General features: G+C 40.9%; 1 protein-coding gene across 1 annotated transcript in view; it reads right to left on the bottom strand.

Annotated features, from left to right (window-relative positions):
* The window catches only part of COL24A1 (collagen type XXIV alpha 1 chain), a 138849-nt gene that overhangs the window by 67485 nt on the left and 49309 nt on the right, over positions 1 to 22055 (bottom strand). Inside the window, exons 15-22 of the mRNA XM_086463065.1 lie at positions 21523 to 21576; positions 21387 to 21431; positions 21070 to 21123; positions 20398 to 20451; positions 18792 to 18845; positions 9110 to 9163; positions 4617 to 4670; positions 3160 to 3204 (exon numbers count right to left, since the gene is read on the bottom strand). Coding sequence (XP_086319191.1) covers positions 3160 to 3204; positions 4617 to 4670; positions 9110 to 9163; positions 18792 to 18845; positions 20398 to 20451; positions 21070 to 21123; positions 21387 to 21431; positions 21523 to 21576 — 414 coding nt within the window. The remainder of the gene's footprint in view (positions 1 to 3159; positions 3205 to 4616; positions 4671 to 9109; positions 9164 to 18791; positions 18846 to 20397; positions 20452 to 21069; positions 21124 to 21386; positions 21432 to 21522; positions 21577 to 22055) is intronic.

The raw sequence follows: 22055 nt of genomic DNA, 5'->3' as shown, positions 1-22055 counted from the left end.
GAAAGGAACCCACTTACAATTCCTTTTTTACATTCTGGTTTAAAACAATCTGCCCCCTTTTAAAGGCATTTTCTCCTCCAGCAATAAAGACACAGAAAAAAATTAATAAAATGCACCAATGCTTGCACTGGCTGAGCTGAGCTACACTGACAGTTACAGTGGTAATATTTGGATAGCCTTTGAGAGAGAGAGTTAATTGGGAGGAAACTGAATAAACACAGTCACTTCTCTAATGTGGCATCTACTGCATTTTCACAGACAAATAAACAAATACTAAAGAAATCAGTATTTGGTTTTGATTTAAAAGGATTAATTTAAAAGAATGTATGTATTTGACTTTGGAGTAGAATGGGTGGGAAGATTTGGAAAGGAATGAATGAGAACAACCAAATCGTGAGATCAGATTCAGCTCAAAAACCTCTTCCTAAATTCAAACAGGCTGAGCTCTGTGGAACCTGAGATACAGCCTGAGTAAGCAGGGAAGCATCCTCAGTTTTGGCTCCAGTTGTTTTAGACACATGGGAACTCTTTTCCGAGCTGGGACCCGAGAACCGGAGTGCAGGTTCATATTCTCCTGCTGTTCCAGTAGAGAGTGATCTATTTTACCGGTAGCATTGGTCAGGTGGGCCCCAGGGGTTTTTGGTCTCACGCAGGTTTTTTTAAAGCAAAAGTTCGAAACAAGGATGGGGGAGGAGAGAAATGAGGTGAAAATGTATGGCTGCTTGGCACATGCCTAGACCTGACCTGGGGACAACACTTTGACCTGAAAACTACACAGTAGAAGAGAGAAGGAATTCCAGAAGCACTTAGAAAACTGCTCCATTATTGTCCAAGAGAGGACTAGAACAGTTTCATAAGAATTATCAAAGGTTTATAATACATCACCTACAAAGGTACTTTACCTAGTTCAGACAAATCCTAAGGAGGTCAGGGTAACAGTGGCTGAAAAGAGGACTAACCTACTAACGCTGCCTGCAGCAAGGTCTGCAGGACAGGAAGCAAGGTTGCAGCGAGAAAGACACAGGCGAGACTTTCAGATGGAAGGGCTGGACATTAGAAAATCCAGCTGTAAAACAGGAAAGGACTGAAGCAGATTGCAGAATCCCCCCCGCTGGAAGCTGCCAAAACCAAGTTAGAGACACATCTGCCTGCTACAGGCATAGCTGACAGCTGACGGTGCCTCTCCCTCTCCGAGACCTCCCCTGCCCCCGTGGCTATTTAATTAGTACAGTGACACCACCGTTCTGCGAGCATTTACTTTCAGATGGAGCATTTACGTTTTCAAACTCCTTGCATGGAAAATGGAAACAAAGCCTAGTAAATCAAACGAATGTGACATTGCCGTCAAGCCAGCGCAATTTCAAGAGACAGATGTGCTCAGCAGTTTACTGACTCTGTCCTCCTAAACTCTATCAGATTTAACAACCCCAAAGTAACCGCACAGTCTATGTTACAAGTGGGAGTGAAGAAGCAAGGACAAGCAGAGGTGGGAGCAGAGTTCAGAGCAGCACTGCGAACAAGTTGGCCCGGAGCTGTGAAACAGCCGGAGCCAACAGAAGCTGGAGAATCCAGGCAAGAGCAGATGGGCCCCGGGATGAGGGGGAAAACCAGGCAGGGCTCCCCATCAAGCAAAATTCCCACTTCCCCTACCTCTCATTTCAGGAGGGGACGTTAGCCAACAAGCTACTAAAAACCGCCTGGAGACAGCATCCCTGGGGCCCACCTCAGATCCACACATTCTTCTCTCAACAGCTTGTTGTGAGAGATGGAAACCAGGGAGCCATAAGACATGCCAACGGTGTGCACATTTCCCATTGAGAGAATTCAAAACCAAACGAATTTAGGTCAAACTGACCCAAAATAGATGAAAAATATTTCAGTTTGCTAGGCTACACAGAAAGTTTTCCTCTTGGGTCACTTTGACACCAGCTGATGGTGGCCTCAGCGTGCCTGGTGATGCAGAGAATGTGAAGGTCAGTGTCTCATTGCCCATGAGTCACCCGCTGCAGCATCTTCTTTTCCAACTGCCGCAGAACAATACGGGAGATGCTGTCCAGCCATGAAGCCCTGCCCAAGGAGGAGACTCAAAGTATGATGCAGCCAAAATAAAAACTTCCACGAGGCTCTTGGCAGAAGCTCAGGCAGATTAAGCTGAATAGTGAACTGAGTCACAAAGCATTTTGAAATTCTGTTCCATTTTTCGCATGTTTTCCTCAAGTGAAAAAAAAAAAAAAAAAAAAAGAGGGTTTGGGTTTTGTTTGTTTCGTTGGTTGGTTGGGTTTTGTTGAACACCTCATCCATGTGGCAAATAAGCATTTTAATAGTATTTCCAACAGCTTTGACTAGCTAATGAACAGGAAAAATGACATAGGACTATATCCACTCTAGGACCAGGAAACAGTGGTAAAGACTTTCCCAAATTCATGCAAGAAATGGGAAGTCATCCAAAACAAAGGCTAAGCCAGTGATTAGCACACATAAGCAAATCAAGTAAGGCAGAAGATCATACTGCTTTCGATAAACTTAGAGCAACACTCCCGTAGTCCCTAGTGTAGGCTAGTATTCATTTGCAGCTTAGAATTCTTCTAAAAATAGCTTCAAGTTCACTAAAATACTCTGAGACACCAGTACATTTTTATAACCATCAAAATTAGTTGTTATTTTTAACCTTTTCTTTTTTAAAACTTGTCAGCATAAACAGCATTGTGACATTCCAGCTTTACTGTTTTCAGCAACTGATCTACCAGATCAGTCTGAAAATGATTTCTTAAAGCACCAGTCCTTTCTATTTCTCCTTGTGAGCTGAGTCTCACAGTGGGTTCTTCCCCAGTTTAAACATTTTGATATATCAGCTTGTTCAGTCCCTAGGAAGCGCCTGGTGGTTTCATCTGTCTCAGAGGAGCTCCACAAGCAGTTTGTTATTGACTCTTTCCTTTTCAAAAATCTTATTTGGTGCATCACGGCTGTGATTTCCTTTCAAATCCTTCGTATGGAAAACCATTTCTCCTCCCAGCTCTGCTTTGAGCATGTGCTGAGGAAAGCGACATATTTATTCAGGAGATGCCATTTTAACAGAGTCACTTCTCACAGTAAATTTACCTTTTAAAGCAGTATTTCTGCTGAAAAATAGTCTGCCCTAACAAAATTACTTGTACTTACTCTTGGGCCGACTCCTCCAATAGGTCCAGCTGGTCCTACTTCTCCCTAAAAGAAATCAGGACTTCAATAATCTTGATGCCAAGTCTAGCTTTAAAAAAAGAAAACCTCCAGATAATTGTATTTATTATATCATCTTAAATTTGCTTCATATGTGTTTGTGTGAGTCCAAGTCTGATAGAAACTGTAAGAGAGACTAATCTGATTTCAGACAAATTCATTAGCCAGAAAGCCACGCCCTAGGTAGCCACTAGATGCATCCAGAAAGGCTGCGAAATTGTTGGTATACCTACTGTTACAGCAATATTTTCACAATTTTGAGCAGGGAGAGACTCAGCACTGGGGGGCCAACCTCTCTGTCTGCCCTGCAGTTACTCTCTTCTAGCAACATTTGACACTTCAAGGCTGTAAAAGCAGAAGGAATACCCCTGCGTTTCTCTTCCACGTTGCTCTGGCACAGCCACTGAGGCAGCCAAGCCATTTTGCTTGGGTTTATCCTTGTCTTTGCTCAGGGATGGAGGGAGGCTGGGGGTCGGGCTCGTCAGGTGTGTAGGGGAAGTGAGACACCGTGCCCGTGCTGCACAGCATGCTGACAGAATCAGGGGTGATGGGGAACTGCAGCGTTAACTCTTCAGGGCTCGCTCATTACACAGATTAAAGCACGGATTTGTATCAATGCCGTGCCAGGGATGTCGTGCTGTGATCGTTTTATGGTTCACCGACCCTCCTCAATATGGAAGATTTTCTCCAGGTTCTGGAGGAAGTGGTACACAACCTCTTCAATTACAAGCAATAAGAAACAGGGGAATTAAGAAATCCTATCTGCAGCTTCCTGGCTTCTAACTAAACAGATCATTTTGCCATTGTTAGCTTTTCCTCACTCAGTATCGGCCATGGAAGCCCATAATTAAGCTACTTAGAAGTCTAGCAGTCTATCCCCAGAATCACTGATTAAATTATTTCTAATGTTAATCACTTGTAGCCTAAGAGACACGAGTCTTTATTTTTAAGATGATGAATTAAGAATACTCAATAAATTTGTAAGACAAAGAGCCACCTTCTCCCTTCAGTTAACAGGGGCCCAACTGTTTACTGAAGTGTATCTAGGATATTATAATGAAATTGATATATGGTTCCTACCTCCATACCATCCCCCTACACACTCCATAATCCCTGCCCCCATCTCCCCGGTTTAACTACAAGAATCACATTCGACTCTGGACACGTATTATCTGAGATTCCACTGAAATAACTAAAATAAACCACACCATGGATGTGCAGCCCCATAAAGCTGCTAAAACCTCTTTGCAACACCTGCCAAAATGCAGAAGAAACTCGAAATTTTGCATGACAGCACCATAAACACCTAACCATTGCTGTCTAACCCTCTTACCCCCCCCCCCCCCCCCTACTTTTTCTTTGAAACATAATCTCTTGATTGAATAATTTTTCCACCTTACCTCAAGTCCTTTGGGGCCCTGTGGCCCTGGAGGCCCTCGGTCACCCAGATGTCCCTAAACGTCCAAACACACACAGTGAGAACTTGTATCAACCAGCAATCAGTCGGTCTAGTTCCTCTCCTCTTACAAATCTGGAGGTAAATGCAAAACTGAGGAAGCAGATCTCATTTCTTACCATTGCTCTTAGGAAGACAGAAGGTGAGGCAGAATTTTAATATCTGCTGGAAAACTGAGTATCTTACAAACTTCTACTACATCATTTTTTCTGAAGCTGTTTTTTCTTTTTGGAAAGGAAATAATAAAATATTGGAGCTCACAAAAGAACAATTCCTCTTTCAAGACGTAAAGCACACCATCATATTAGGATTCAAGCAGAACCGATAGAACTCTTACAGATCTTTGATTTAGGCAGTCTTTAGCATAACGTGTGATGACAACATTGCAATGGAAATGAACGACAAAGTGAGTTTCAACTACCAACTGGTCCAAAACTACTTATGATTTTCAGCCCTTACTTTTCTGTCAGGATTATAACCAGCTTCCCAGAGATAAAGCACCTTATCCTCTGCCAACTCCGAGTTTTCATGACTGCTCACCCCAACGCTTTCAAAACTTTGTTAAAACGACTTCGCAGCTAGCAATGTGTCAAGAAGCTCGATCATCCCAATTACAATGGTAGTAATTGGGAAAAGCACTTGACCTGGCGTAGGACAAAAAAAAAAAAAAAAATCTGTGTAAACAGATTATTAACGTTCTGGGAAAGCTAAGCTTAACGATATCAGATAAAGCCACAAGAACAAAGAAACTGGCCTTTAGCAGAGATATGATTAGCCTCTAGAGAAAGCAAAGGTGGGAAAGTTCCAAGTGTAAGTCTTATTAATTGCTTACTAATGAAGCTGAAGTCTAGACAGAAGGTGCAGGCATCGATCCAGTAACAGTTTACTCAGCACGCAAAGTAAAATGGAACAGAAAACAGAACAGGGCACCTCAAGGTACTGCGTTTCATCAAAGAGCCTATCGGCCTGGGAAAGACTGGGGTGGACTGGTATCTGATGTACCACCACAAAAGTGACAGGAGGGCTTCTGGTAGCACTACGTAAGTAATATTCTCGTGTAGTTAGTCATGAAAATTTTTAATTGACAGAACTGTTGTTTTATTCTAATAGCAAAGCGTGTTAGGAGGAGACAGGGCTGTCGGTACTGTGTAACTGCACAGCGGAAGCGTCAGCAAGACTGCTACTGTACACACCCTTCCGCTGCACTGAATTGGATCTGGAAAAAAGTCCCAGACTGTAAAATGACTATTAAGACTAAATCAAATTTCCATCTCCCCTTTGAGGTTTTCAGACAACAAACTGAAAACGAAGGTAGTCATCACACATGTGCCACAGTGTCTGGAAAAAACTGAGGCAGTCAGCAAATGGGGGTATCCTGTATTTCATGTATATGACTTCCCAGTTGGCCATCCCTTCTAGAAGCGGTGAAACTAATAGCCATTTCTATTAAATGTGTTATCCAAACAAACATAAATGAGCAGAGGAAGGAAGTTCTCAACTACTTCCATGGTACAACACACGCTGCTGCAAAAACTACAGTTGTAGTCAGCATATTGTGACCAACTTTTCCTCTCACTTTTCTCGGTTACAGAGCATAAATACTTGCAAAAATAACATATGAAAGAAACTAAACTATTTCAGAACTTTATAAAGACATTCTTATGCCCTTTTTTTAAATGTTAAGTGTGGGTTGTTTTGGTTTTTGGTTGTTTTTTTTTTTAATAAGAGGTGGATCAAGATCAAACACCTTGTAAAATATTGTTTCCAAGCTGAGTAATGTGCTGTAGACCAAATTACGTAATGAATCCTTTGAACGTTATTTTAGAGAGGGCAGATTTGCTGATTACTGCAGTAATTTAGGGAAAATTGACAATCCAGAACTTCTACTAGTATTTAGAGATGGCTGATCACACTCACAGAGCTTCAACTTTCCACCAAGAGGCTGAATTTCTCCCACGTCAACCGCTAAAAAATAAAGCTTCCCCTGGCTTTCTTGGCTTTTAAAATGGGTGTTGCTTCTGAGGAAGCATAAACAAAAACATGAGGAAAAGAGCAGCACAGTGAGAAGAGTCTTCTAAAAATAAAAGCTGGAGGAAACTTTTTAAAAACTGCAGTCAACACAAGACAGCTGGGAATCCTGAAAGCCAAGCATTTCTAGTGTTGTGCAGCCCTTCTCCCTTGGTCCTAGGAGCAGTGTAAGAATTCTTCCAGTTTGGTAATCTTCCTTCTCAAATGTAAGCCATCAATTCTCCCTGATTAGAGCAGGCTGTCTACGCTGTTTGTCTCCAAGACCAAAGGTGCCAGAGACCACTGAATTGTGTTCAGCTACGAAATTTCTGTATCAAAGGTATACAGGCTACCTTCTAGTACTTTTTTGCTGGAATCTGTGAAAAAATCAGTAATATACACATTAAACATCAACCCAATTCTAACGAAAACATCTAATTTAACCCTTTGGATATAATGTGGAATAACATGATCTCGCTTTGTGAAGAAATTGGGCAGCAGGGATTAGATCTCAGTACCATCATTCATGTATCAGCTTGGAGCATTAAGTCTGATCTGTAGTTTGAGAAATCTTGTATTTCTCTTCTCTTATTTCCCCTAGACCCTAGACACAGACTCGCATCAAAATGTTGTTTTTAAGTGCCCTGGTAATTCAGAAACACACGAGCAACCGCCACTGCAGTGGTCAGCCAAAACGCATTCATGTAAGGCTGCTAACATCATACATACCTACAAACAAACACTTAGCAAAGCAATTAACCAGAGCTAAAGAAAAAGTCCACACATGTCTCTGGAAACGTATTTTAACTTCTCCCGAATTTGTTGCATCAGAAAATAAGTCCTTAGCCTTCCTAGTAAATTCACGTCTGGGCTATTTTGGGACAAGGCTCTTGACACAGTTGAAGGACATGAGAGGCAGAAAAGATTGGCAACTGGGTTCTTAGAGATGTTCAAGAATTATTAACTTTGGCAGGGATTGTTAACGATTTTCAGGTACAAACAAGGCCGTATCTTTAAACTATTTACTGCTACCTGTCCTATGTTTTCTTGAGTAGTCTGCCAAAGAATTTCACAACTCTGTTCATGGGAAATCTCGTCATTTCCATCTGTTTATTCATGGGCAACTCACATGCTTTGTCCTTGGACCAATGATATTGTTGGTCTCGCACAGTTCTTTCGCCTCGCCAATTCCTGCCCTCTCAAAGGCCTCAAAAAGGTCCTTCGTTTTGGGAAGATAAATAGACTGCCTCTCAGAATACAGTCATTTAAGAATCCTTTTCTGCATCCAGGCCCACTTGATTGAGTCCTTCTGGAATACAAAGGGCGAGAACTCTGTGTGCTACTTAGATAAAGTCTTCTCGTGCTTTGTGCAGTGGCATTAACGAGACCCCGTGCCTCACATGTTCTAGAATTTCACTTAATTTCTAATCGCCTTATTGAGCTTTTATTTCAGAGAGATCTGGCGGTGTCTTTCCTTCTTGCCAAGGTGGGAAGCTCTAAGTTTACAGTAGGATATACTGTTTTAGTCCTTGCATGCGTCAGTCTGAAGTAAAGAAGTGGGATGAATTAGTACAAAGTGCAGTTTTTAAGATCATCTAAAGATGCTCAACTTTGTTTCGTGTACAAATCTCATTCCATCATACTTGTGCCTATTTACCAGTGAAAATACAATGTAAGAATAGTCCCAAGGCCGGTGAGTGAGGAGCTTAATTGGTACTTGCCTTTCAACAAAGAGTCAATTTTTACATATTATTCAATCATCTTCCTCCGGGTTAATTTCTGATCCACTTGCACTTTTTGTACTAGTCTCTACCTTCACCATTTTACATAAAAAATTCCCATGTGTGTTTTTATCCTAAGCTTCGTTGAAAACTCTGTACATGTGAATTATTGCCTAAGCTTGGCCTAAAAATATTAGTCTAGTAAAGAACAGAGGCTAAATTAATCTGGCACACTCATTTTTTTGGTAAATAAATCTTATCCATTATATAATATATATTATTATATATATTATATTATCCATTATTTAATCTGGTGTGTGAAGTTTACCCATTTTTCCCTATCTTCAGCTGCTATTTCTTCCAAAATTTGTTAAAAAAAAAATAATGTGTTACTCAGGTGAGACTAGAAATCTGCATGCATTTTATTTAAATATGAGTGAAATATATGCTACTTTCCAGCTACACAGCATTTTCTCCAAATTTCCTTGCACTTTACTTGCCATTACATGCTGCCATCTAACACAGTAATTACCTCGTAACTGCGTGGACAGCATTAAACATTAGATTAACTTCCTCATACAAAGCCCTGAGGCAAAGTACCTGTATTTTGACAGTAAGATTATCTTCTCATAGTGCCAGCCCTCAGAGCATTTCCTCAGAGATTTATACTATTTATTGTTATTATGAAAAGGTTTTCATATAGTCTTACCTTAGGACCTTCAGGGCCATTTAATCCAGGTACACCAATATCTCCTGGAAAACCCTAAAGAAATCACACAGACAAACGATTTACAGGGTAGGAACATTTCCAGTGAACTTGTTTTGATTTTGTTCACTCATTTAACAAATCTGAATCACAGAAACAAGAAATAAATTTGTTCTGCCATCCCCAAAACGTCAAAACCCATTAAGTTTCCTTGAAAGGACTTGGATAAGTGACAGATTTTCGGCAGCTTGTATTAAACTCAATTTAGCAGATGTCAGTATGGGTTTCATTTCTCTTAGCATAAGGCTTTTTATCCACCAAACAACATTTGAAATTAAACCATTGGATCGGTCTCGAGGCACAAAAAAACCCACAAAGCAGCCAGCACCAGGTCCCGTACTCGTGAATTCAACTATTTTTTAGAAAAAGCTTGGAGAGCAGCTGAAGCCCTTTAGCCCTTGGCTGCACTTGAAGGACGAGATCACTGGAAGATTAAGAAAAGGGTAGCAAGCCTTTTGCCTCCAAATCAGCAGGTGCTAATCCAGGTCTGGCTGGCAGTAACTGAAGGTCACCAGCATGTCGCATTAGTCAGAATAAGCTGTTGTGAAATAGTGTGTGGTACAGGTCCAGCTGCTGGTAAGGAGAAAATGAATATGCAAAGGAAATGAATCAACTACTACTATCACCCCAAACCATCTGGCCAGTAGGCACTGAGGGGGACACCATGAGAACGCCCCTATGTCAGAGGAATCCAGTGCTACAACTAGATTGCTTTATAAGGAATGAGTGTATTTTAAGGAGACAGATATGATGTAGCTAACCCTGATGCAATACAGTAGTAAGTCGAATTTCAGAAACATCCAGTGAAGAAATGTAATCTTTATATTTGCAGGACAAAGTAAAGCATTGGGAACTGCCTCTTCCATTAGCAGAGGGCTCACTCAGTCACCTGCCAAGATTGTATTCGATTTTGTTATTCTTATAAAATTTTATTTTCATTAAATCTTGCCTATCTGAAAATAGACTGCCACTGAAAAGTTCTTCCTGAGGAAAATTTTTATTACTACATCTGTGCACAACCATCGCCTAACACTATTAAAAACAAGTCTCCTTCTTCCTTAACAGAAAATCATTGCAGATTAAACATCACACATATCGCTCTTGCATGAATACTTTTCCAATAATGGAAACGAAAGCATCACACACGTTCAGAACAATCTGAAGAACATCTCAGAAAGAACTTCCACCATGAAATTCTCTCTGGCACACTTCCATGCTAATGCAGGCTAACACATGTCATCATTAAACTTCAAGAGTCACTTTTTAGGTTCTCTAAGCAGGAAAGAGGTATTCAAAAAAAAAAATTGCTTACTAGGTGGATAATAGTTAACCATACTCTATTCTTCCGGAACAGCTGAGCTTCAGTTACAGGTAATGAACATTTCTAATGATTATTCATAATTAGCTGACATTAATCACAAAAAAAACCTTACCAGAAAGATAAAGAGAAATACTAGAGCAAGGAGTTTAAAAGAAAATTTTATTTCACCCTCAACTACCACATTATAATAAAATTTTAAAACTATTTAGGATATCACTTCTTACTTGTAGGGCTTTCTTCTGCTTGCTTTCTATAACCTGTTCTTAACAGGATGCAGAAAGACTTATAAGTAGAGATTTAGAGGGGTGCAAATATTTTAGGTGTCTTTATTTATTAAATTAAAAAAATGTATAAAATAAAATATGAAACAATTATGATTTCTTTAAAAATCAATTTTAGCACTTGAACGCTCATAAGTACTACAGCAAAATACCAAAAAGTAGAAGAAACTGATCCGAGTTTTCGGAATAAGTGGAACAACCCTAACACACAGCATTTCCCAAAAACCTCACGGCGGTCATTTCTTTTTGCCCTAAAGCAGTAACCAGAGCTGTGCAACAGCTCCAACGTGCCTCCAGGTGGCACAGAGCATGTCACTCGCATGTGACCAAGGCACCCGGGCTGATACCGAAAGTCCTCATTTTTATCAGCCTGGATTCCTATACAGTTCACAAGAGGATTTTTTTTTTTAAATCCTGACCACACTTATCTACTGAAACACACTGAAGAGCTAGGTCATTTCTCTGGAAGCTGCTAACATCCTTTCTTAATTTTAAATTTGCTTCTTCACAGGCATTAAGTAGTTACCAAGGGGTGGGTTGTTTTGTACATCTGTAAATCTTCAGCTTTCTAATGTGCGAACAAGTGCTAAATGCTGACACGGAGACAATTTCCCTCACGGCAATAAACATTCCAGAAAACAATCTGTCAAGAAAAATGTCTATTTAGTAAGATTCTTATATTTTTATATACACTTCATTCGTTATTTGCGTAAATACTTCTAGAAGGAATTCAGTAAGAGCCACGAGATGTAAGTGCTGACAAGCACGATCACAGAACAATCACGACTTGGTTTGGAAATCTTTCCATGTCAGGCAAAGTCTTTGGATGAGGGAGGGCTACTGGCCTGAGAGCACCAACACGAGCAACGCATTTAAAAGTTTGAAACTTTTGCCATTTTCCTCTTTGCTGTAAAGCTGGATTTAGCCTTTTCTTCTCGAGCACTACCACGGAGAGAATGCAGGTGCTACGGCCGTATTAGAACACTACTCCCAAGATGTTCTCACATTAATAATCCATGAGCTAACGGTGATAATCCAGGACACAGAGAGCCACTTAAGGCAATTCCAGAAATGAAAGAACCAGGAAGGAATTCTTAAAACACCTCAGCGATGGTGTTTGCCATTCAGATTCTGAGTAGAGAAGTGGGATCCATTTCTACCTACACCTGAATTTGCCAAGAGTTATTCAGCAGCCAGCTCCCTGTGAAGCTACTCCAGACCAAAAATTCATTATTCTCGCATACGTGTAAGGCCAGGAGATCAATGTATAGTTCCCAGGCTCTTTCAACAGAGACTATTTGGAACAAAACATCACTCAATATTATGACTTCTACTAAGGAAGTGCAAAGCGTAGATTCTTATCTCCCCATCAGCCAGAAGCCTGGCAGCTGGTAGGTTACAAATTATTTTCAAAACCTTGCTGCAGAGGCGGCCTTTTGCCAGCAAAGCACTTTAGAGTTCACTGCGTTCAATCAAACTAGAGCTGTTGTCAGGAAAGCCTGAAGTACCAGCTAGCTCAACGCAAACGCGCTTTAACCTTGCTGTGGAAGTGTCGCTTTTTGTCCTGAGTACACTCAAATAGAAAATTAACATATTTGTTGCTCTCATTTATCTATACCATCTCTAATCCACAAAAACCGCAGAGATGATCAGACTGTTTGTTACGACGTCAGGGCATGTCTTTTTGTGCTGCAGTCAGTGCTTCAGAGAGGAGGGATCTGCACAAGCTGTTGCTTTCCTTTTGTTTGTTTTCCTGTGTGGCTGCTAACGTGGAAGCAGAATATCAGCAGTGTTTGGAAATTCCACTTCATTTCCACTAGGAATTCCCTTACATTTGCAGAATCCCACTCACTCCAAGCTGTTTCCACACGACATTTGCCAGCATGGCTACTAGTGACCGACCCTCATGCCCACTAGCTCCTCCGCAGCCCTCAGTGGGATCAGGACACGAGCACTGGTGGAAGGGCACCACAGAACCAAAACCTCTCCAGGGACCATGCTAGTCCCTTCTGTTGCCAAGTTCCCCTGCTCCAGTATTATCTCATTCAACCACACGCTGTGTTTCATTTGAATTTAGAATGAATTTTCAGAAGCAATTCTGACTGGATGCAGCTACTGAACTTCAGCAAGATCCCTCATTAGAGCTCTATTACTAATTACTCTCAAACCACAAAAGGAAGATCTCTGCATAAAACTAGAATCTTTCTAAACTGAGAAAACTAGCTGTGAATTTGTATTCTCAAGTAAGAACTGTTTATTATTCTTCTGAAAGGACATGCTATGCAGAGGTACAATTCAATTAAAAAAAAAAATCTATTTTTTTTTTCTCTACACAGTTTTAGAAATGTCAGTATTTACTGAATTACAGGACTTTGCTCTCTGCCATTTGTACAACTGCGTGACAGCATCAATAATGTGCCAAGTACCAAGAGGAAAATATAAGAAAAAGGATTCGCAATGAGCTTTCTTCTGCGTGTGTCGATCTAGCCAAAGTTTAATGCCAGCATTTTTAAAGGGCAGAGACAAAACTTTCATTTTTTCCTACAAACCTTCAATTCTGATTTTGGAATGGGTGGAGGAAGGAATCTAACAGGACAAATTACAACTGTACAATCGCAATTGTCAGAGAACAGAAAAAAGGGCAATCGTGGATTACAGCATACGATACAGGAAAGCTTTGCAATTCAGTCGCTAAGATGTCGGTAAAATGATGCTGATGTTGCTTTGTGCTATTCTCCAGTTGCACATGGCCAATCTGTTCAGCCATGCTCACTGCAACACTAGTGACTGGTTTCTTGCAGAGACTTAAAGTCACCAGGTTTCCAAACGTGACGCACCATCCTTTAAAGCCATCTAGTGCATCTGCATATTACATGCAACACACGTTAGAACCATTGTATTTACAACAAGTAGTTTCTAGCGTAGCCTGCTTTCTAGTGTGAGCAAGGCCCTACACCGACCCTTCAAAACATCCTCCACCGACCTGCTTGGCTGCTTGATGGCCAAGAGGGTGGCTGGTGATTCACCTGACTGAGCAGCACAGCAGCACCGGTCACTAATCAACACATTAAGGACCAAATCTTGAAGCATTCTGTAAATCTAGAAGGTGAAAAATTAAGAGCTTTGGTAAGAACTTCAGTGCAGACTCACCCTGAAGATCTGACAGAATTTCCAGAGGGAGCTTGGCACACTTTGATTAGAGCTACACTCGCTGTTGAGCTCTGCTTAACAATCTCCCTGGCTGCCCTGAAGACTTCCAGTAGTCAGTCCACAAGGTGCAATCACAGACCTTAGCCACCCGACCAGTTACTCTCGCAGGACTCAAAAATCAAGCCAGTCATTCAACATCACATGCTACTTTCGTGGAACTTTCCAATACATATTACAATGCTAAGCAGAGAGATGTATATTTTAACATTTTGTCTGACTTCGGGTGAAAACAAGCAAATGCAGGCATTTCATAAGGGACAGAAATACCAAACTACGTATTTATTTTAATATTCAGGCTCGTTTTTGTGTTACAGGCTCTCCAACAACAGCTAAATGACTAAGGTCTGACAAACGAATCTTCTTTCAGGCGTGCTCCTAATGATGCAAGGGACAGCAGGGTTAGGCAAAGCCCAAGTACAGAGGGAAGTCAACAGGAACAACTCCGTGCATTTTGAAAATCAAGTATTCCTAACTTTAAACGTTAGAAAAGAGACTAGTAACTGATAGTGAAATAATCCTTGGGCAAGAGGATTTGTTTTCTCTTACAGGAGGATTATTTCACTGTATGTTACTTCTATGCTGCTAACTGTGCGCCCATACGGACCAGACCACATCTAGACTAAGGCCAGACCAAAAGAGTAGGGCAAAATTTTTCTAATTTATTTGTAACGCTACTGTTTCTTCCAAGATCAACACCAAAACCCAAGAGCCAAAGCAGTGCAGGTGTTTAAAGTCAAATAAAACCCACTTAAATATTTATTAGCTTGCCTTGACTCCAGGCAGATTCAAAACTTTAGGAGTTAAATAACGCCCTGGGAAAGCAACACAAACGCAGTTGTGTTTATCTGCACGTCCCTTCTTTTCTAGTGCAGTCTCTCCACAGCTCTGCCTGAAAAAGGAAAATCTCCAAGATGACAAATTCTATGCAAAGTGCCTATGAAGGTCTGTAGAACAGACCAGGACCTAGCAGGCACGGACTGAACTATCACAATCACTCTGAAGACAATCTAAAACACAGGAGGGTCACATGAACCAGCGTTGTTCAATGTTACTAAAAAGTCAAGGGAAATTGAGTATTTCTGCAAAACTGGTACATATTTATTGAAAAAAAATATCAGAAAGATGTACTGATGTCAAACAAACTTATGAAAGGACCAGTTAAAGATTGTGTGCAAAGGCAAGCAGAAAGTATAAGCAACCCTGTAAGAACAGTTCTTCAGATGCCAGAACATGCAATTAATTCAGCTATAAAATTGTCTGGTTTTCTGTATTTCCTTCAAGTCATTTGCATACAAGTTATTTGACACAATATTGCAGAAGGTGGCTACGTTATCACTGCACTCGCGGCACTGCTTGCACAACCTCAAAAAACATCGTGCGAAAAGACAAAACATGCCTGAAAAATAGACTTTTTCTTTAAATGAACAATGCGGAGCAGCCAGTGATTCACTTACAAAATACGAGCCTTTTTGCCTGTTTACTGTTATTTGAATATATCCTTTTCCTTTGCAATGCTATTGCCTTGGGCACGAAACATACCAGCTGAATCCCACATGAGCACCTTCCTGAAAGAATAAGCTCACGACTTCAGATCAAAATACTGCACAGATGAAAAAAGTTCTATTGAAGATAATGACTAATGCTCCCTCTGCTCCAGATGAAACCTATTTATAATACTCAGAGCACATCTGAAGGCACAGCTGAAGGAAACTATCACTCTCGTTCTTGGGGGATAATTAAATGTGATTCGTAGAGCAAAATTTAACTGTAAAATGTTCTGAATACATGTGGAAGCCTTTTAAAACCTTGTCTAATTTCAGTCACGTTAACAAAAAGCATCACGTACTTCATCGCACGCAGTAAACACAGGAGTGGGTTAAAACAGCCAGACCAGTTTTTCCAAAAAATAAAGCTCTCTAGAAAGCTGAAATGTTGGCTGTTCATTTTTAGATGCATGACAAAGCAAGAGAACGTGTAAACTGGTGAAGAAGACCCTCACTAAAGCGCTCCCTAAAGATATCCAGGGCTTTGCGAGCAGCACGCGACAGACCCTGGCTTTGTGGCACCACATCCAGAAGAGAATTTGGCTTGAACGCTGCAGGACTTGTGCGTGGATTAAAAAAAATGCCTTTGGCAGCCAACCCTGATGCGGCCGCCCAGCGAGCGAGCACAGGACCCCTGTCCCTCCCTCTACTCGCTCCTGCCCATCGCAAGCGGACCCTGGCTATGAGTGGGTGGCTTCTTTCAGCTCTGATCTGGTGTACCTAGTGCACAGCTGCAGGGGAAAGATTTGGGAAGCCATTCACTGCTGACCTGCATATAAGAAGGATGAATGAAGCCTGCCAAGCCTGCTCCCACTGTTGTGTGCAGAGATAACTGCAGACTTCAGCTGCTGGAGCGCCTGATTTACAGCAGCTTGCACAGGGAAAAAAATATCCTCATACTGGAAATGCAATATATATGTAACTGGAGAGACCAAAGGACCCCCAGTTTCTTATTTCACAGGTACCCAAAACAAGCTTGAACATGGGGAAAGGGCACATTTATAAATCCCGCTGTCTTAGTGTTGGGCAAAAGGGGAAAGACATAGTTTGAAGTAGGATCTGAGAGGTTTGGCCACTGGGCAGACACAGCCTTGTTCCTCCTGCTCACAGCAATGCCCAACAAATCCCACCATAGCCTTTTTTTATTATTATTAAACAAAATCTTTCCTAAAAGGCATATAGTATGAGTCGTCATATCCATACCAAATTCAAAATACTCCCCTTGTAAGACACTACTTGATCACATTCTGCTGTTTCCAGAAACGTTAAGGGGAACGTGCAATGTCTGTTTCCTACATGGGGGCCATGGGAAGTCTGACCATTCAGGTAATGAAACAGGAACAAGGCAAGCAGCTCTGTCTGACCTGCTAGCTGTCTGGTTTTGGAAGAAGAGACATGATTAGGTATACGACAGTAGGCTTTTCTTGTAGGAAAATCTCCACTAATTATTCATACTTCATATATCCAGTTGTGTCTAAACAGCTTCTGGCAACAACAACTAGCTTATTTTTATAAGACAAAGTAACGGGGAGAGAGTAAGATACAATCTTCAGTTTTAAGCTGTTTTTTTAAACTTTTATTACAGATCTTCTAGAAATTCCAATGCTGGTAGACTGCTGTGCTACCTCCCTTCTACTTCTGCTGTTTTGCCATATGGTGACCATGTTTTCATAAAGTAAAAGAAGGCAAAACTTCTTTCACTTTGTTTGGATCTGTCTTGTGTGACTAAAGTTAGGAGAAAGTTTCCTTTGCATCTTGAAACCTGACATTTTGCAGACAATTATTCAAGGAAAAATACCTGGATGCTTTACCTAACATAAAGCACTTTGTTTGCCTTCTAATGGCTGAAGTAATTCTGCACCCCTGAGCGAAAGGCAACACTGAGCTTTTCAGGCAGGAAGATTTCCCGTCCGTATCTGCCCTGATGGTACTAGCCTCCAGTGAGGAATTCCTCCGAGCTCCAATGGAATAGTGTGCCTGGGCTGGAGTGAGGAACTTGAAGGTCTACCAGGATAGGCGTCAGGGTCACTAGGACGCAGGCTTTAAGACCAATAATTTGGTATTAACCTACAGCAGGTCTTCTTGTGGGAAGCTCTACAAAGAGCAGAGCTGATGCAAGGATCCCTTTCGCTAACAGTGAAGGGGCTTGCAAAATCCGAAATCCTGAGCCACAGAGGGAGGCAGCTGTGGGCAGCAGGCACAGGCTTTGTGCCTCCTTCACTCTGACTGAAGGGCATGGAAATACTCTCTCCCCGTTGACCAAAACGTACCGGCTTATTCTGAAATGACCATCTTGTGTTGCTACAACACATCTCCCAGCGGGTTTTCTCTCAACGAGGACTCATCTCCAACAAGAAAGTGTGTTCTTTAGGATTTAGAGGAGCTATAATAAAGTAATAAAACTCAATAGTTTGTTCTTTGAGGACCAGAGAGAAGCCTCGGGTTCCCTTTTAAAAAGGTGAGAATATAGAGCCTTAGTTTGAGGAGATACGCTCCCAGTTACGGTATCTTGTAAGGCCAGAACAACCATCATTGCTAATACATATCTTCCAGACATATCTTTTAAAAAATAAATACAACCATTGTAGAAGGCCGATTAAAAAACAGAAATCGGCATTTTTGCCTTTCACCTCTCCAGCAAACATGCATGTGTCTGTGTCCTTCCTGTACACTCCACAGCATTTTTTCCTATAGCCCATGGTATAATTTCAAAAAGCACTGAAATAGAGCAATTCAGAGACCGACTTAGTTTCTGTGTAGACTTCCATAGCACTGTACAGTCCTTAGGCAACTGCACTGCTAGATCCAAGTGCTTGGCAATGCTTCCTATGTAGCTGGTGTTTATTCTTTGCATTCCTTGCAAATAAAGTTGTTTTGTAAGAGATAAATACGCAAGCGGGCTTGGAAAATCCCATTGTAAACATGCTGCAGAATTCCCTAATGGAAGTGTGCCTGAGAAATCCCATGGGCCTCATTTGAGGTGTAATCCACAACACCTTGGTTCAAAAGAGAGCAAATCCTAATCCCACAGGCAAATTAAGAACTACTTCATATTCAAAGAGCATGTATATAAATATTTTGCATTAAAAAATGATGAGCTAGAATCTTTTGTACTTTATGGAGAAGAATTAATTCATTGGCTATGACTGAATAAAACTTTCTAATTCAACTAAGACAACAATCTTCCGTGAAGCAAACCCTTTTACCTCTGATTTTTGTAATTTAGAACGAAATAACATTCAATTTACCTCGATCAAGCGATTTCTTACCTCAGGTCCTGGAGGACCCAATGGTCCACGGGATCCAGGATCTCCAATTTTCCCCTTAAAAAAAAAAAATCCAAACCATTAGATTTTTGATGATAATTTATTTCAACCACAGATCGTTATGAAGATTCTAAAAACATTTACCAAAAAGAAAGCCAACAAAAGCGTAGAGATGACTTTTCCACTAAATAGGAAATTTTATACCTGCCTCTCTCTGGATTTGATTAAGGCTAGTTCTTCTTCATATGTCTTTGAAGTCACAACAAAAATGCGAATTAGCTTTAGACAACTAAAGTATAAAATATCTTGAAATATACAGCTGTTATCACAATAAAAACTACCTATTATTTCAAACACCAGGAAGTAACTGTTACGGATATTGGTTCACATACTTACCTATACAGTTTAAGTATACAAACATGGCCAAAGAAATGGCAGTTTTGTGATGAATAATAGTAAAATTAGGTCCTTAGTGACTCCGTTATATACAAATACAGACACACCTGAAGACTGACCCCAATATTGCTCTAAACTATCTCTCTTCTTCCACATTTTTAAAAGTTTCCTGCTGCTGCCACAACTAGGTGTATCTTGAGCAAAATTAAAGCCTGATCTGGAAAACCTTTTTCAGGTGTTAATAAAATCAAAGTTAAACGTCATATTACTTGCAGGACTGGGGTCTCATAGCTTGCTTTAACAAAAGTCAAGAAGTTTGTGCTTAAAATCCACCACCGTTCAGGAATGGGCTAATTTACATGCTTATTTTTAAACGAAAATGCTTATATCTTTAAAGGCAAAAAGGCTGTGTCTTCCCATCTAAGCTGAAGCAAAGTTGTGTAAGCTTTTTGCAGGATTAGTGTTTATATTCTAAGTTCTCTGAACAAATAAACTATTTTTTGTTGAGTTTAAGGGCCCATGACACTCGTGAGATCTAAGCAGGTTTATCAGATAGTGGCTTGATTGCACCTAAGAAAATTGAGACTGGAGTGATTAATTGTTTAATAGCATTAAGTACTGGCAGCTTTTAATTATACAGAGAAAAGAGGCAGATAGCAGCGATAAAAACGAACACGGAAAAAGCCAGGGAACCCCGTGCAATGCCTTTTCTGCCACAACATCTACAAACCCAGCAGAAATGGGAGCGCTGCACAGGCGCCTTTCAAGTTGCTAAAAACCAGTAAATACTGGAATTCATGACTACTCCCACCCCTGTGAGAAATGACTGGCCATTATGGATGAGATTTTCCACACTGTCTCCAAATCCAACTAGCCCAAATAGTCATCTTGGCAGCTCCCAAAGCTCTCAGGGGGTTTGTTTCAAACATTCCCCCACAGAGCGACTGTCACTGAATACCTAATATCCTAAGCACTCCTATATTAAAATCTGACACCTACACTGATCTCGGTAATAAAATCTCACTCATTAGGATCTGACTCACTCACTAACCAGCCACTAGAAATAAAAGCAGCTTAGACCTTATTCTTTGTGCATTATGAATTAGGTAGCTTCTAGGGAATTACATGCAATGTGAATGTAAGATACAAAGAAGTATCAAATATAACAACATATAGTGATATATTGAGAGCAAAAATCGATTTGTAAACTTACTGGGGGTCCTGGCTTTCCTCTGATCCCTGGAGGTCCTGGTAAACCAAGAGCACCCTGAAAGAAGAAAGCTATTAGATACACATGAAAACGTATTGTTGTGTTATCCTGGAAGCAACAGATTGCTACACTTCACCACCTGAAACAGGTTTGAAAACAATTCTGCGGGATGAGAAATGTCTTCCAACATTCAACTTTCATCAAAAGAGTGCTCACAGGATGTGCTATTTCAGTGACTTCTGATGTACTAGCCAAATAGGACAGACAACGCTTATTTATCTCAGTTTGACGATACGAAGGAGCACGCCAGACCATGTGCTGCTGCTAGCCACAGCTGCTCCAGGTGAGCTGCACATGACCCTCAGGCATCAAAGGAAAAACATCTTTTACATCAGTCTCTTGGCAAGTTTCAGATCAGACCGTAATTCTTTTCTTGATTGATGCATCTCTGAACGCACGGCAGCCAGAATTCTGCCCATGCCCTTTACTTGTCTTTGTTCACTACTTTATATAACTAAGTTTTAATTAGCACAGCATTTCTTAAAAATAAGTTAATTCAGCGGCGCCCAGTAACTTTTACTACTGCATTCTACTTGTCGCATTTTAAGAGACTCAGAAGCCCGACAAAGTTGCTGAGATTGGACAATTTTGTAAAACAACGCAATTATAGATTACCTTGTCTCCTGGGTACCCCTGGTCTCCTGGTTCTCCTGCAAGGCCATGTTCACCCTAAACAACATATTATTTTATACAGACATAGGTATGTGGCTCAGAAAATGAGAAAGGTGTTGCACTAAAGCAGCCCCTCCAGGAAACCAGGACACAGCACTGGATATTGTTATGCCCAGTAGTAAGTGCTCTGTCCAGAAGTAAGTTTGTCCAAAGTACCAGAAGGGAAATCAAAAGGAAAAAGGGAAGGCTTTGTCAAGTACGTTATTTTACTCAAGATTTAATGAAAGAATTCTGAAAGATAATGGAAATATTTAAATCACCTTATCACCTTTCATTCCAGGCTGCCCCACACTCCCTGGCAGACCCTATTAAAATGAAGAAAACAAAAATCCAGTGTTTGTCTGTGATTTGGAAAGCAGCATAGGCACTGGGCTGTGGGATCGTTTGGCACCATACCATGGGCCCTGGAATTCCTGATGGTCCACTTGGTCCTGCTGGCCCCATGTCTCCCTACGAGACACCAAGACAGGAGACTGCATTAAACCTTTGATGAAGTGGAGTAACTTGAAGACTGGTAACCGAATGTGGCATTTTCTGCACCACAGAGAGGTTAATTTCTTGGGGAAAATAGTATCCATATTATAAGCCCCCCACCTTTACAGTTCCCACCCACGTCAGCAGAAAGACAAAACACCTAACTCCCCTCTGTTCCTGTAAATAATGTATTCAGGAGAAGATAGCAGTGCATTAGGCAATGCAGAACAAGGAAGCTTTCTTTCGCGCTGCGGCTGCACACTCGGTGGCTATTCCCTCTGTTCTTAGGCTTACATGACATCACTACTCTGTAAGCGTCGAATTTGGCTTAAAGGAATTATTCTACATGAGTAGCGCCACAAAAAAAATGACTTTTACTAGGATTTCTCACCTCTCGGTGACTTCTACGAGTTAAAAAAAGAAGAAAAAGAAAAGAGATTGGATTCTTCCCAAAC

The sequence above is a fragment of the Leptosomus discolor genome, chromosome 3, assembly GCF_034619465.1.
Source record: "Leptosomus discolor isolate bLepDis1 chromosome 3, bLepDis1.hap2, whole genome shotgun sequence".
NCBI classification, from domain to species: domain Eukaryota; kingdom Metazoa; phylum Chordata; class Aves; order Leptosomiformes; family Leptosomidae; genus Leptosomus; species Leptosomus discolor.
This window is presented reverse-complemented; position numbering and strand designations above follow the sequence as displayed.